The sequence below is a fragment of the Aythya fuligula genome, chromosome 3 (assembly GCF_009819795.1).
Source record: "Aythya fuligula isolate bAytFul2 chromosome 3, bAytFul2.pri, whole genome shotgun sequence".
NCBI lineage: Eukaryota > Metazoa > Chordata > Aves > Anseriformes > Anatidae > Aythya > Aythya fuligula.
Window position 1 is genome coordinate 77,291,883 of NC_045561.1, and position 13,557 is coordinate 77,305,439.

General features: G+C 33.3%; 1 protein-coding gene across 1 annotated transcript in view; it reads right to left on the reverse strand.

Moving 5' to 3' along the window:
* Window positions 1–13,303, reverse strand: part of TRDN (triadin) — a 47,728-nt gene extending 34,425 nt beyond the window's left edge. Inside the window, exon 1 of the mRNA XM_032184471.1 lies at window positions 13,099–13,303. Coding sequence (XP_032040362.1) covers window positions 13,099–13,303 — 205 coding nt within the window. The remainder of the gene's footprint in view (window positions 1–13,098) is intronic.
* Window positions 13,304–13,557: the final 254 nt, after the last annotated feature.

Here is a 13,557-nt window from a genome sequence, read left to right on the forward strand (position 1 = left end):
TATCCTGTTTATATTGACATAGTATTTCAGATGAAATTTCTAGTCTCTGACAGGATATTTTGTCCACCCTTTCCATCCACCAAACTTTTATTTATTTTTATTTTTTAAAAAATCTGTGGCAAATACTGTATAGGAGGAGAGGTAACTGTCAATCAGTTTATGTCACTGTCCATTGTAATTGAAATATCAGACTGAATGATTGCCTTATGTATGTGAAGGTCGCCCACAAATTTAGACAATCAAAGGTAGATCACAAATCTTATTTGTCATTGACCTATTTACTTCTAGTAGTTTCAATAGAAATATATACTCTGAATTTAACAGGATCGAGATAGAAACTATCTCTCTGTTTACCACTATCTTCATGTGCAAATATTTTAATAAGAAATTAAATGCACGTGTCTTCAAAACTAGTTCTGGCTGCAGAGTTCTGACTCACAAGCCAAATCTTAGCAGAGATCAGAAGTAGTCTCGCATGAACTTGCAGGTTACAAAGACAGGCAAAGTACAGGCTTGAAGCAACTTCTTTGATAGCAGAAGTATGAACAGTTATTTTCTAAAGAAGTGCTGTAATAAAATGTTCAATTTTAACTTCATTTTAAATATAAATATACCACTAAATATTTCCTTTTATTTGTAATTAACTAATTTGAAACATAAAAGACCAGACTGAATTTTATTTTGGATCTGTTTGTTAATAAAATAGATTGAATAAATAGGTTAATATATTTTTTCCTTCTGAAAATTATATTTTATATATATATATATTTGTATATATGTTACTGAACAATTGGGCACAACAAATAAGTTAATCATGCACAATGATGGAATGACAACATTGTAAGGAAATATTCGTGAAGTCTTCATTTAGTGTACTGTTGTATGCTACTGTGTTTGTAACAGATTAAAAAAATCAGAAAGTTTCTGAGTAGCATACCAAAGAGTATTGACTTTGCTTCTCAGAAGACATTTATTTATTTGCATTGGCCTCACACAGGGATTTTATTTTTTCAGTTGTTTTGCCACAAATGACCTTTTCTATTGCTTACCAGGAGAACTAATGCCTATATCAGGCAATAAAAGTAAATCTACAACCCAACACCTGATGTAATTTGCATTTACTCTAATCTAGAGATGCTAAGAAGTGTATGCAAAATCACAGAATTTGCATGGCCAGTGGGGCTGGCTTAGGATAAAAATGACGTTTTGATTCACAAGCAGGGATAGTTTAACTTTGGACAGCTGCCCTAGTTTCTGCTCGTTATCTACCCACCCTGTGCCCATTGATTGCTTAGGGATGGCTCAGTTGCTTTTACAGCCATTGGCTTTTACAGCTGCAGGGACTACAGCTGTAAAATAAACAAAAATGTCAGTGTATTTTAATATTTGTGGCCATAAATTAGCAGTTCACAAACTGCTTCACAGGTAGGAGAATTGTCCCTCCAGGCAGGCATGGAAATTGCTTGGAGAAGAGCAAGATCAAGAGCAGAGGAAATTACTATAACCAGCCCAAGGCAAGCCATCTTTGCTGATGAACCAGAGCCCTCAACATCATATTCCGGTCTTTAATTCATAACATCTTCATAGAAAACTGTGAAAAGGGATTAGAAATTGTAAGTGTCCAAAGGCAAAATTCTCCAGGAACACCTACACTAACAGGTCCAAGTTGCAAATCCTGTTTAAAATAGAAAGTTCAAAAAAAATCGGCTTGGGGCTGTGTAGATGACACTTCAGTGGTATTTGCAAAATTAAATTTTGTATACAGATACCATGAGATCCATTTGCAGTGTGATTCAAGTGACACAGACCTAGAAAGATGTCAACTTGTGCATGGATTTCCATTTAACTTTTGTTAAATATTTCCTTTAAAAACAAACAAACAGACAAACCAAAAACAAACAAACAAACAAACCAAACAAACAAACAAAAAAACTATGCTAATGGTAATAATTCATCCTGAAGTGCTTAATAATACCACACCAGATAATCCTGAAGTGGAAAGAATTACTGATCAAATCCATGCTTCTAGCTCTCCCTGCAACCTTGACAATAGCACATTGTTTTTTACCTAGACAAAACACACATTAAACAAAGGAAATAAAGCATTTTCGGGGAAACAAGCAGAGAGAAAGATGCCACTTGTCTCACAATGCATGTCTCACTTGTCTCACAAACATGCAAAGAAAGATGCATTTTTCCATTTTCAGAGGATTTTCATATTCTTGTAACGTAACTGATAGAATACAAATTTTCATTACGAAGTTTGAGCTTGATATTTTTATGTAATATATATATATTATTTCTTATTTGCAGATGTCTAGTAAGGGTATAATGCAATGATTTTTTTTTGATTAAACGAGTTTTGTATTCAACATATTCAAATTGGATTAACTGTCTCTGTTGGGCTTTTCATTTATTGTCAGACTTTAGAATACAAATTATTTATAAATTAAATTTATTTATAAATTAAACTGAAAATGCACTTCTCTTGCTAACATACATTATATAATATAATATAAATATAATTATATATTTTATATATAATATATATATGTAATATACATAATATAATACATAATATATAATTTGTATGCATTAATATATAATATAATATTACATATTATATATGTAATATATATAGTACGTAATATATAATTTGTAACTAATCTATAGCTATAGTCTGTAATTATAATCTACAATACATGTCATGTATTGTGTATTTTATGTCATATCTGTTGTGCCAGGAGTGCTGGCAACAGCAGGTTGCCAGCACTTGAATATAAATCTTGAATATAAACTGTAAAGAGGCCATGTGAAGACACAATAGTTCTCAGGCCTGAAGTACTTCTCAGTACCTCACAGGATGTGAAGTTCTACCTTTTGCTGAACTGGTAAGCAGGGACTCTTTGGTAATGTAGTAGAAAAATACTAAATATTGATTGTGAATGGAGGAAGGAGAGGAAGGGAAGCAAATGGCTACTCAACAGGTTATGCTAGGGGATGAAACATGTAATTAATACTAAATGCCTTTTGTTGGCAGTATGTTGTTTCATTTAATCACAGCTTAAATTTAGATCATCTATTGAAAGCCAGGTGTTGAATCATGTTGAATCCCTGGTGACTTCTAGACTCCCTCAAAATCCAATGCAGAAAGCCTTTTTCAGGGTGATATGAATTAATTTCCAAAGTTATCTATCTGTATCCATTGGCTAAAAAGGAAGACTGAAAAATTACCATGGACATGAGACCATATTTTTAGATAATAAAGTATATGACATGGATCCTCTCAGTGTTACTTGTTTCACATTTAAATCCTTCTTGTCACTGTACACTGAGATCTGTAATTCTACATTCACAATCAATTCCAGATCAATACAAGTATTTATCTCAATAAATTACTTGCATTCCAAAAGAGCATGGGCACCACCAATAATGAGTTGCTATAACATTTTATTTTGTTATGCCTTTTATTACATGATGTAATATAAAGGATGTTTTTCAGTTCAGTAGATGTTCAGCTGTACTTGTGCTGGATTTTTACTTCAATTATAATGATAATATTTTATTTTATCTTTTTTTTCTTTCCCAGTGGGACCTTCAGAATTTAAAATTGCCAGAACTTTTGATGCGTTCTTAAACTTGGAAGAATTACAGCTGATGGAATATGAATCCCAGTCAAATTAAAGGATTTCATATATTACGTTTTATCATAGGAAAACACAAATAACATTTCCAGAATGTTGTCAACTGTTTTATATATCTGCAAGAAAAATTGGAACACTCTTTGGATTTTCTTTACTAGCATACACAGATAATATTAAAATAACTTAAAAATCATTTTGGATGTGCTGTAAGTTCTAAGTATTTCTGAAAATTCCCCATGTATTTTTGAAACTGGCTTTCATGCTTGTTCCATCAAAATTGCTATAATCTGTTTTAGTTCTGCAGCATTACTGGTACAGAAACACTATTTCTGAGTAAATATGAGTACACAAATTCCAGCCATCTTATTTCTCCCATTCTGACTCACAATTTCTACCCCAGTTTATCTGGAAATAGATTTTGTACCTTTAAAGTTAAGTGATATCTCACCTCAGTTCTTTGAAATTAATCAACAACAGACTTCCAAAGTCCTTCTGTCAACATTAGGTATATTAGGTACATTTTTTGGGCAAGAAATGGTTTTCATAAAGTGATAACGTAATTTCAACTTGAGTAAAATTTATTATTTTTTTTTTCAATTTAAGGAAAACTTTATTTGTTTATTATTTATTTACTTATTTATTAAATTGAGACTAATAATAAGCTCTGTAACTGTCACTTTTCAAAACAGAAATTGATTAATCACATTATGATTTGCTGTAACACCTCAAGCAAATCTGGTTATGTTTCATGGTCTCTGTCATTTATTCCTATGAAGTGTGTAAAAAAAAGTGGCTAATTGATTTATCTGTGCAAATCACTTCAGTTGTCATTTCAGTCTTAATAATCCTGCCAGGAATGTGGTCACCCATCAATCTTTTTTGCTTGTCAAATAGTTAAATATATAGTCAGAGTTCAATCTATTTTAAATTTTTTTTTTTTTTTTTTTTTTTTTTTTTTAATGAATTTCAGTGACTGACAATAATTTTTAGATTTTCATCAATTACATATTTTGACTCCAATGAATTGAATGCAATTAAATTACAAATGATGGTGATTATCTGGTGTAAGGATTGATCTATGAGATATAATTTAATTTATTGTTACTGACAAGGTACAGCTGATGAAGACAGAGAATTTCTGTCATTTTTGATAAAATGCAAAAGCCTAACTAATTCTTCATAATAAAACATATCCTATTGTACTACAACATTATAGAGAGAATATAGAGAATTTGTTTAAAATTGAAAGTTTATACATTTTTAAGGTTTTTCAATGTTATTATTAGTGGTCTACTCTGTGGTCATCTGAAGAGTGGTATCTAACATATAAAACTAAATATACATAAAGTCTTTCATTATTAATATTCCAATTTATTCAGCTTAAGTGTATATTTCATAGACTAGCTCTTTTGTCATGCTTGCAGCATGATAGACACTGGTGGGTATCACGGAATTTCACCAGTATAAAAACAATTCCAAAGAAAACTCAACCTCAATATTTCCCAGAAAATTTTATTTTATAAGTACTTAAATGTAAATATGAAGACTACATTCTGTAGTATATTTTTTTTTTGTTTCTCTGGCTCTTTCTAACATCAGTCCTAGTGAATTACATTGAGGTCAGGTCCACAGAGAAAACTTCACCTGAAACTGGATAAATGCATTTTACCCCAAATATAGGCAAATAAGTTATAAGTAGAATATACTTATATGTAATATGAATGCAAAAAAATATATAGACTATAAGTAAAATTTCCAAAATTTAGGAAGAAATTCACAAAATTTCATAAAGTATCAAGACATTACAGGTACTTTTGATATGGACATACAGGCATATGTATACAGGGACATTGTTTTAGCATAAGCTTTTTATGCAGTTTATGTGACGTGGTTTGATATCAGCTGAAAATCTTCTGATTTGATGGATCAAACCCTAATGAGGTGGTGGTTCTTGAAACAGCTGGCTGTTTCATCTAAATCTACATTTCATATGTTTCATCTTCATCTACATTTCATCCAAAATAATTTAAAGCTTTATTTTTGGCTCATTCTAAGGTTTCAATTCCCTAACTGAGAATACAGATCTTAACTTCAGATTTAGAAAGCAGTGCTGTTAAATAATTGTCCAATGGTATTTAAAAAGACATTTATCAGGATGCAATTAATATCTCTGTTTAATTCCTGGGAATATAGGGAACCTACTGACTGCAGGTTTCTTCTAGCTGACAGACCTGTCTCAACTAGGAAGTGAAAGTGAGGAGGTGGCTATTGTAATTAACATTGCAGATCTGGGTGTTAGCAGAGAAGCAGTGCTGCCACATCCTGGCACTCTGCTCATGCCCATGCTTTGTTAGCTCTGGCAAGCAGAGCGCACATGCACACACATATTCAGAACACTGCAGGCAGAGTGTCTTTACCAGGTGGTAAACAGGGATCATCACAATGTTGTGAATAGGTGGCTATAGCAGATGACAACAGGATGAACCCAAGAAAGGCCAATAAAAAAAGGAAGAAACACCATTAGTAATCATGAACATTTTCAGCTGTCACCCAACTAAAGGTATCAGTTATGAAGGGTCATGGAGTTATTTTATCTCTGAGGATCTGCTGTTATGAAGCAGAAACTGGAGTTCATTAGAAAGATAAACAATACTCTAGAGATGTGCAACAATACTGTATGAATCAGAGCAATATAAAAATAGTTAAATGCACAGGTATTTTCAAAAGTTACATATTCTATTGCTGAAATGAGTATATAGTACATATAATTTATTCTAGTTGAGGATATGTATTTTTTCAACAGCAAATAACCAAAAAGTTACATTACCACAATTGTCAATGAAAGAATTACTCTATTGCTTGTTTAAAATTAGAAATTTCACCGGTAAGACTCCAGGCTAGAAATTTAGTTTGTATTTCATTTTCCATGGAACACTTGTAAGCATGTAAGCCTTATTTCTGTTCTTAGATCCTTCCCTATTCATCAAGCACGTTTCTGAAGTTACTTATTTTCAACTTGTGTAGGCTAGACTATGAATGTAGTACTTGTAGAGCTGTAGAATTCCATAGGATGTCAATCTTTCCAGTAAAAAATAATTTTATAGCTTTTATTTATTATTATTAATAATAATAACAATAATATTTTTAACTCAGCTGTAAGATTTTCTGCAAGGTCGTAGATGAGAAATAGGCTGTCATCTGGGCAGCCCTTCTTCTGGGATTCAGTTTAAAGCCCTTTAAGTGGTTTTAGAAGACAGTTAAAAATGTTTTGTGTGTTTTAGGTGTGTACATTTTCAAAAATCCCTTATAATTCAATTAAGAATGTCATTAAGAACTTTTCAATGTATAAGATGTTTACTCATGCTCTGGACTGAGACCTGTACATACAGTAAAAATTGTCTTTTAAAAGACTATATCATTATTTTGGTCAGTTCCAAGGTGAGCACAGCAGAGACCAACAACTTTATTTTTTCTTTTAACGCTCCACTCCTATATTCTGTGGGAGACTTGTATGGGGTTTTGCAAATATAGAAGTGTTTTTATCAATTACCAGTTACCAGTTACCAGTTTATCAGTTACCAGTGAACATAAGCACAACAGGATGACTACAGCAGGATAAAACTGCAGAAGAAAAATGGATGTATATGTTCCTGGTAACATTTATCTCGATAATATAATATAAAAAAATAATAGTAGGATATTGGTAATTTACTGAATTTAATGTGGCTTAAACAGGATTTGCAGCTTACAGTTTTATCATGCAGGAGACTGGGAAAATAAATGTTTGTGTGCCAATTACACAGTACAAGTTGCTTACAGTAATGTTCATTATTTTCTTCATTCTTTTTTCTCCAAAATACAGATGTTAATATGAAAAGCAGGTTCTTAATTTTTTGTTCATTTGTTTTCCTCTACTGGAAAAAAAAAAAAAAAAAAAAAAAAAAAGTAGGTGTATCATTCTGGCTACCCAAGGCCATTCAAAAGCTTTCTGTGGGTATAAGTCAGTAACAGAAGGAGCCATAAGCTGAGACAGGGAAATGATGACTTCAGACTGTGTTAGTCAGAAGCTGATGCAGGAAAGCTCATAACAATTTGTTCAGATATTTTGATATTAAATTAAAAAGGGAAGGGAAGGGAAGGGAAGGGAAGGGAAGGGAAGGGAAGGGAAGGGAAGGGAAGGGAAGGGAAGGGAAGGGAAGGGAAGGGAAGGGAAGGGAAGGGAAGGGAAGGGAAGGGAAGGGAAGGGAAGGGAAGGGAAGGGAAGGGAAGGGAAGGGAAGGGAGAACATTAATAAGAACATATTACTAGGATCCCTGCAGCTTCCTGTGAAGTTGGGAGTTCCATGCCTCCATTCCCATCACTGGCATGCTTTAACTCCACAAAGATCTGCCTGTGCTGTGGGTCTCTAAAAAGCCTCTCTGTGAGCACAATAAATTATCCACCACAATGAGCCTGATCTTTTTTCTTTTATGAAAGTAGCCACAAGAAGAAAGTAGCCACAAGCTGGCTACATTTTATATGTATTCTGTATTTTCACTTAGATAATTTTCTGGATAGTTTGGACTTTCATAGATTTGGCGAGATTTTATTTGGTTTGATTTACTCTGGCTTTTAGGTGACTGGTAAACTCACTATCAATTTACCCTGAATATTGAACACTCTGGAGCTGAAATTAGGGTGGTGTTAATTAGCTGTAATTGGTCACAGAGATGGTAGGGAATTCTGAACATTTTATTAGCCCATTAGCAAATGTGGATTCCTGGGCAATCAATCTTTAGGACTAAAATAATCTTAAATTATTTAGTTATGTGTACCAATTAAAATATATAATCCAGTTATGTGTATAAGAAATGCATGAAATACATTCATGAATTACGAAGCCAATTAACCAAGTGCATTTTTTTTTAGTACTCCGGATGGCAGTAAAAACAAACTGTTGCAAAGCACATATCAAACCAGAATTAATCTTTTTGCTTTTCTGGAAATACTGAGAATGTATAAAAGATCTTCCAGTGTTGTATGCTACTTATTGCATACTGACACACATCGTATACAGCATGAGATTCATAGTGTCTTATCTCAGGTTTTTGTAATACAAGTCACCTTCATACTGTATTAGAAATATTTCAAATATGTTTATAGTTGTAACATGATAGGAATACAAACTTTAATTTTCTCCTCAAAGGAATGAATATAACACACCAAAGTAAAACACTGAAAAAAATATTTTCCTTCTTCTGGGTAGACAGAATAGGGACAAATCTTTCAACACTGATATAATTCTTGGCTCGTGCTTCCCTCAAATTTCACTTCCAAACTTGATTGCAAATTCTCAGATGTTCTAACATCTGAACAAACTTTCTTACCCATAGCCACCAACGATGTACAGTTTTGCGTGTACATTCCATAATGCAAGGTCCTCCCTGCAATATTTTGTATCATATTCTGTACCTCTTGAATAGTACAGAATATTATAGATTTTATGATAATTAGGTTCTCAATGTATAAAATTATGTAAAATATATCTTATGATCTTTATGTAAGAGGAGCTTCATGTCACCTAAGTTCATCTAGAAGATGTGTTACTCTTCCTCATTTCTACAGACTCCTTTTCAGACAGTGAATAGAGAGGGCCTCCCTAAAAGTGATTTACCACGTCTTATTTAGAATTTTAGAATGAAAGCAAGCAAGTAATTTCATTTAGTTACATGGAGGACAAAACTAATTTTGTTTAAATTGTCAAAATTCCAAAACTCAATAGTTTACTTTTAAAGGAATATGAAACCAAGCAAAATCTCTGTATTGGCACTCTCTAATCATAGAGTCAATATGAAGCTTATGCTGATAAATTAAAAGGGCACATAACAGCTATAATACATATGCTAATACTATATGTATTTTGGAACTATTTTCTATTGAAATAATGAGAGCAAAAATGTTAATTATTCAAATAAGAAAACAATGCTTGAGTTAAAATTTAAAATACGTCCTTCTTTGCTGAGGTCAATTTCGTGTGATTTTACTTAGCTCCACAAATAACAATGTGTAATCTCGGGGTATATCTGGGTAAAATCATAATTTCGTGGGTTACAGATCCTTTATCTGCCAGAGGCTACCAGTTCTGTAGCAGAATCAGGAGGAACAATTCTATGTATATGCCTCAGCCACATGGTTTCTAGCCTGTTTTATTATGTTTACCCACTACTGTTTTCTGCTACAGTCAGATCTTATGCAGTGTAGTAATTACTAGTGACTTTACTAGAGAGATGGCATTTCTGGAACAGAAACATAACAACAGTCTCCAGTGGGAGTCAGTAAGTTAGAGCCAGCCCCAGTGTGTAAGTGTGTGACAATTTACCCAGCCCTCTCACAGCTCTCCTAGCTTAGGTCATTGCTTCTTCCAAACCTGGCAAAGAACTGGCTCTGCAGATGTGCACAGTATACTTTTAAGTCATCCTGCTACAAATTACTGTGAAACATATATGCTAAAATCCACAAGATTAATTATACTAATGAGTGAGTGAAATCTTGACTACAAAGCTCGACAGATTCACTCCCATATGTGAGGATAGAAGAATCTGCTCCATCTTTGTGTGTCCACAAATCTCTGGCTAGGTGCCTTCTAAATATCTTATTCAATTCTAACAGAGGTTTTCACAAAAATATGCAAAACATGCAATGACATAAATGTTGATCAGAGGCACCTCTGAAGCTCCTCTGGTGCAGTCACTCTCAGCAAGGGACTGTTGTCAACTCTGGATCCAGCCATGGCCATGACCATCTAGTCAAGTCTCTCTGAGCAATCTGTTTCAGTGTTGCACCACCCTCCCAGCAAAGACATTTTTTTCCCCAGTGTTCAACATAAAACTACCACGGTGTAATTTCAGGCCATTGGCCCTTGATATATCACCTGATGCTACAAGAAAATAACCTTCATAACTTTTTGTCACCTGCCATCTTTGTAACTACCTTTTGAAAATCTTCAGGCTGTTCTTAGGATACTTCTCAGTTTCTTCTTTAGACTAACAAAGTTCTCATCTCTTAGCTTTCCTCATTCATATACTATGTATAATTTCTAAAGTTGAACTTCATGGAACATCAAGTAAAGAAATAAAGTAAAGAGAGTCTTGAAAAAAAAACTATACTCTTTTTTTTTTTTTTTTTTTTTTTTTTTTTTTTTTGTGTGTGTAGGTTGTTCAAGGAACACTGTCAAACCTGAGAAAAACTACCACTGGGTTTTAGATTTAAGAAGTCACTTTAAAATATGCTCCAAATTCTCCTCTGTACAGTATAGCTTCACTGGAGGCAAAGACCAAACTATCAATGGGTGAAAATCATTTTAATATCAATAATCCCAGCCAGGTGCTCCTATGTGAAATGTTCAGCTATTCCCACAGAGTTTTTTTATGAATCAGTAGGTTTCACCTGGAAAAACTGGACTGAGTAGGAAGTCAGAAACCGAATTCCAGGGGCCATGATAAGAGTTACATGTATGTAGCCACTGTTATATTGCTGTAAAAACTGAAAGCAGTCTAATAAATCTAGGTTGGAAGTATCACAGTAGTTCCTTCTCTTAACATTTCACCGCTAAGAGCTGATTTAAATGCTGGCTTAATTAATCACTTAGGAACAGAAATATCTTTGGGAAGAAAAAGAAATGAGCCCATGAAAATATTAAAGTATCATCTTTCAGATATCTCCACAAAATATGAACTCTCTCTGCAGATTAAATTCTACCTTATTTTATGTCTATAGCCTGGTCTGAAAATGTCAGTTTCCATCAACACCTTTGGGACTTAAGTGCATTTAACCAATACAACATGAATCAGATTTCCATCTGCTTAGAAAGTTTCCTTCAGTTTTCAATAAGAATACAGATTGTCATTGCTTAATATTACCCTGAGTAGTATACAGAGCATGCATGAGCTGACAGACAATCTAGGAATTACTTAGTTTAGGAGTTTTGTCTGAATTATACCCTGGTTCCTGACTGTTTACTAAAAAAAAACATATTGACAATATGATTGATTGACTGATTGATTGATAGTTAATATGGAAAGTTAATATGGAAAGTTATGAACAGAATATGGTGGCTTCTCTCTCTTGGTTTACATCTACTTTGTTGCGTTATGTATGGTGCCCATATTAAAATCTGATGCCTGTTTTGGAAAGGTGGCTCAAGAGGAGGGTTCTGTTTTGCACATTCAAGTGACTTCCTTCTGAAAACAACGGCAGATGAGAAGTACAAGTAAATAAATAAATAAATAAATAAAAGAGGTTTTCCATATATTTTGTCTATTTTTCAATCTTCTGTGTCATCTATTAATCCAAGATTGGTAGGCTTCTTTTAAGCTTTCTGCATCAAAAGCTTTTTCAGTAAATCTTGAGGTCAATAGTGATATATAGCAGGACAAAAATCTATGGTTTTATCAGTAAATTCCAGGAAATTAACTTTAAAACGTCAATATTTGTTTTGAATTAAAAGTCGGAAGTACAAATTTCAATTCCTAGTTAATTATAGTGACAGATGGGATAACTTTTAGTCTGTTCTTTAAGAAAGAAAAGGACCCTAATCATTTATTTCCTGTTTTGCTTACACATTTCCCAGTCGGTTCAGCACACTTACCTCACTAAAGTTTTGCTTCCAAAGTGGCTTACTTACTGAACACTACTCCCCCTTTAAAAACACAGGTAGTTAGTTTGTTTTCTATTATATATTATTGCCAGCTACAAGGAATAAAAATCAACTAGTGATGAGATCACTTCTATTCACCATTCTTTTCTTCCCCCTTCTCAACTGGAATCACAATCCCTGTACCACACACGTATGCGTTGCCCTCAAAAAATAATATATACACCAACACTTGAGCTTGTATATTGAGTTTGATCAGTTTAAACTGGACTGAATTATTACCTTACTGAAGATATGGATGTGACTTAGCTAATGTTAAGGATCTAGTCCTTGGTACTTTTGTTTTTTGAAGATGAATTTAGGGTTAACATGTTTATAAATGATCTTTTGCATATGGTTTGTGATTGAATGGTGTAAGCAGGTATCAGGATGCTCAAGGAAACTATGAGAGATTTTAAAATATATTTCAGAAAATGTAAATTAGTAATTCATGTTATTAGTTTTGAAATAGTTTTATATAGAAATTGCAAAACAGAAACCTATCTGACCATGCATGCTCATATACATATCATATTGTTGTTGACATATGCATTTTCCAGGATAAGGAAGTGCTGCAAAATGATTTAAATTATAAAGATGTATGAAGTATAAACTGATATGTTCTGACATTTCTCACAATATCTCCTCTCTTGGTAAACTCGGCAGAAACACTGTGCTGACTCCAAGAAGGCAAGAGAAATGCATATTTATATAATACACACTCCTTAATAAATTTTTAAATTGTAATATACAAGATGTCAAACAGAATATATTGAGTTTTACCTGCAAAGGCTTTGTAATCCACCAAGTCAAACATTACAATAGCTACTGCTGACCAGGTAACAATCAGAGCGACAACAAGAAGCCATGCTGCTGGTGAGCTGAATGTTGTCACTAGGTCTTCTGTAACCGATTTCTTGCCCACTTTCATGGATGATGAGGGAACAGATCCGTTCTTACCATCTATTATTGTTGTGGTCATAGACATACGTCCTAGGCAAACAGTGAAATCAGAAGAAATAAAATGTAACATTTGGAGCCCAAAAATCAAGAGTATGACTGATACATTGAAATTCATCCATACTCAGAACATTTAAAATAAATGTAAATATTGCATTATTAAAGAGAGACTCATGCTTTCTGGAAGGAAATTTTCCTATAGCAGGGCCACAATTAGTAAAGCTAATTTGGGAGCAAATTCTGTGGAATAGCCATGACTGGCCTTTCTGATTATTATGAGAC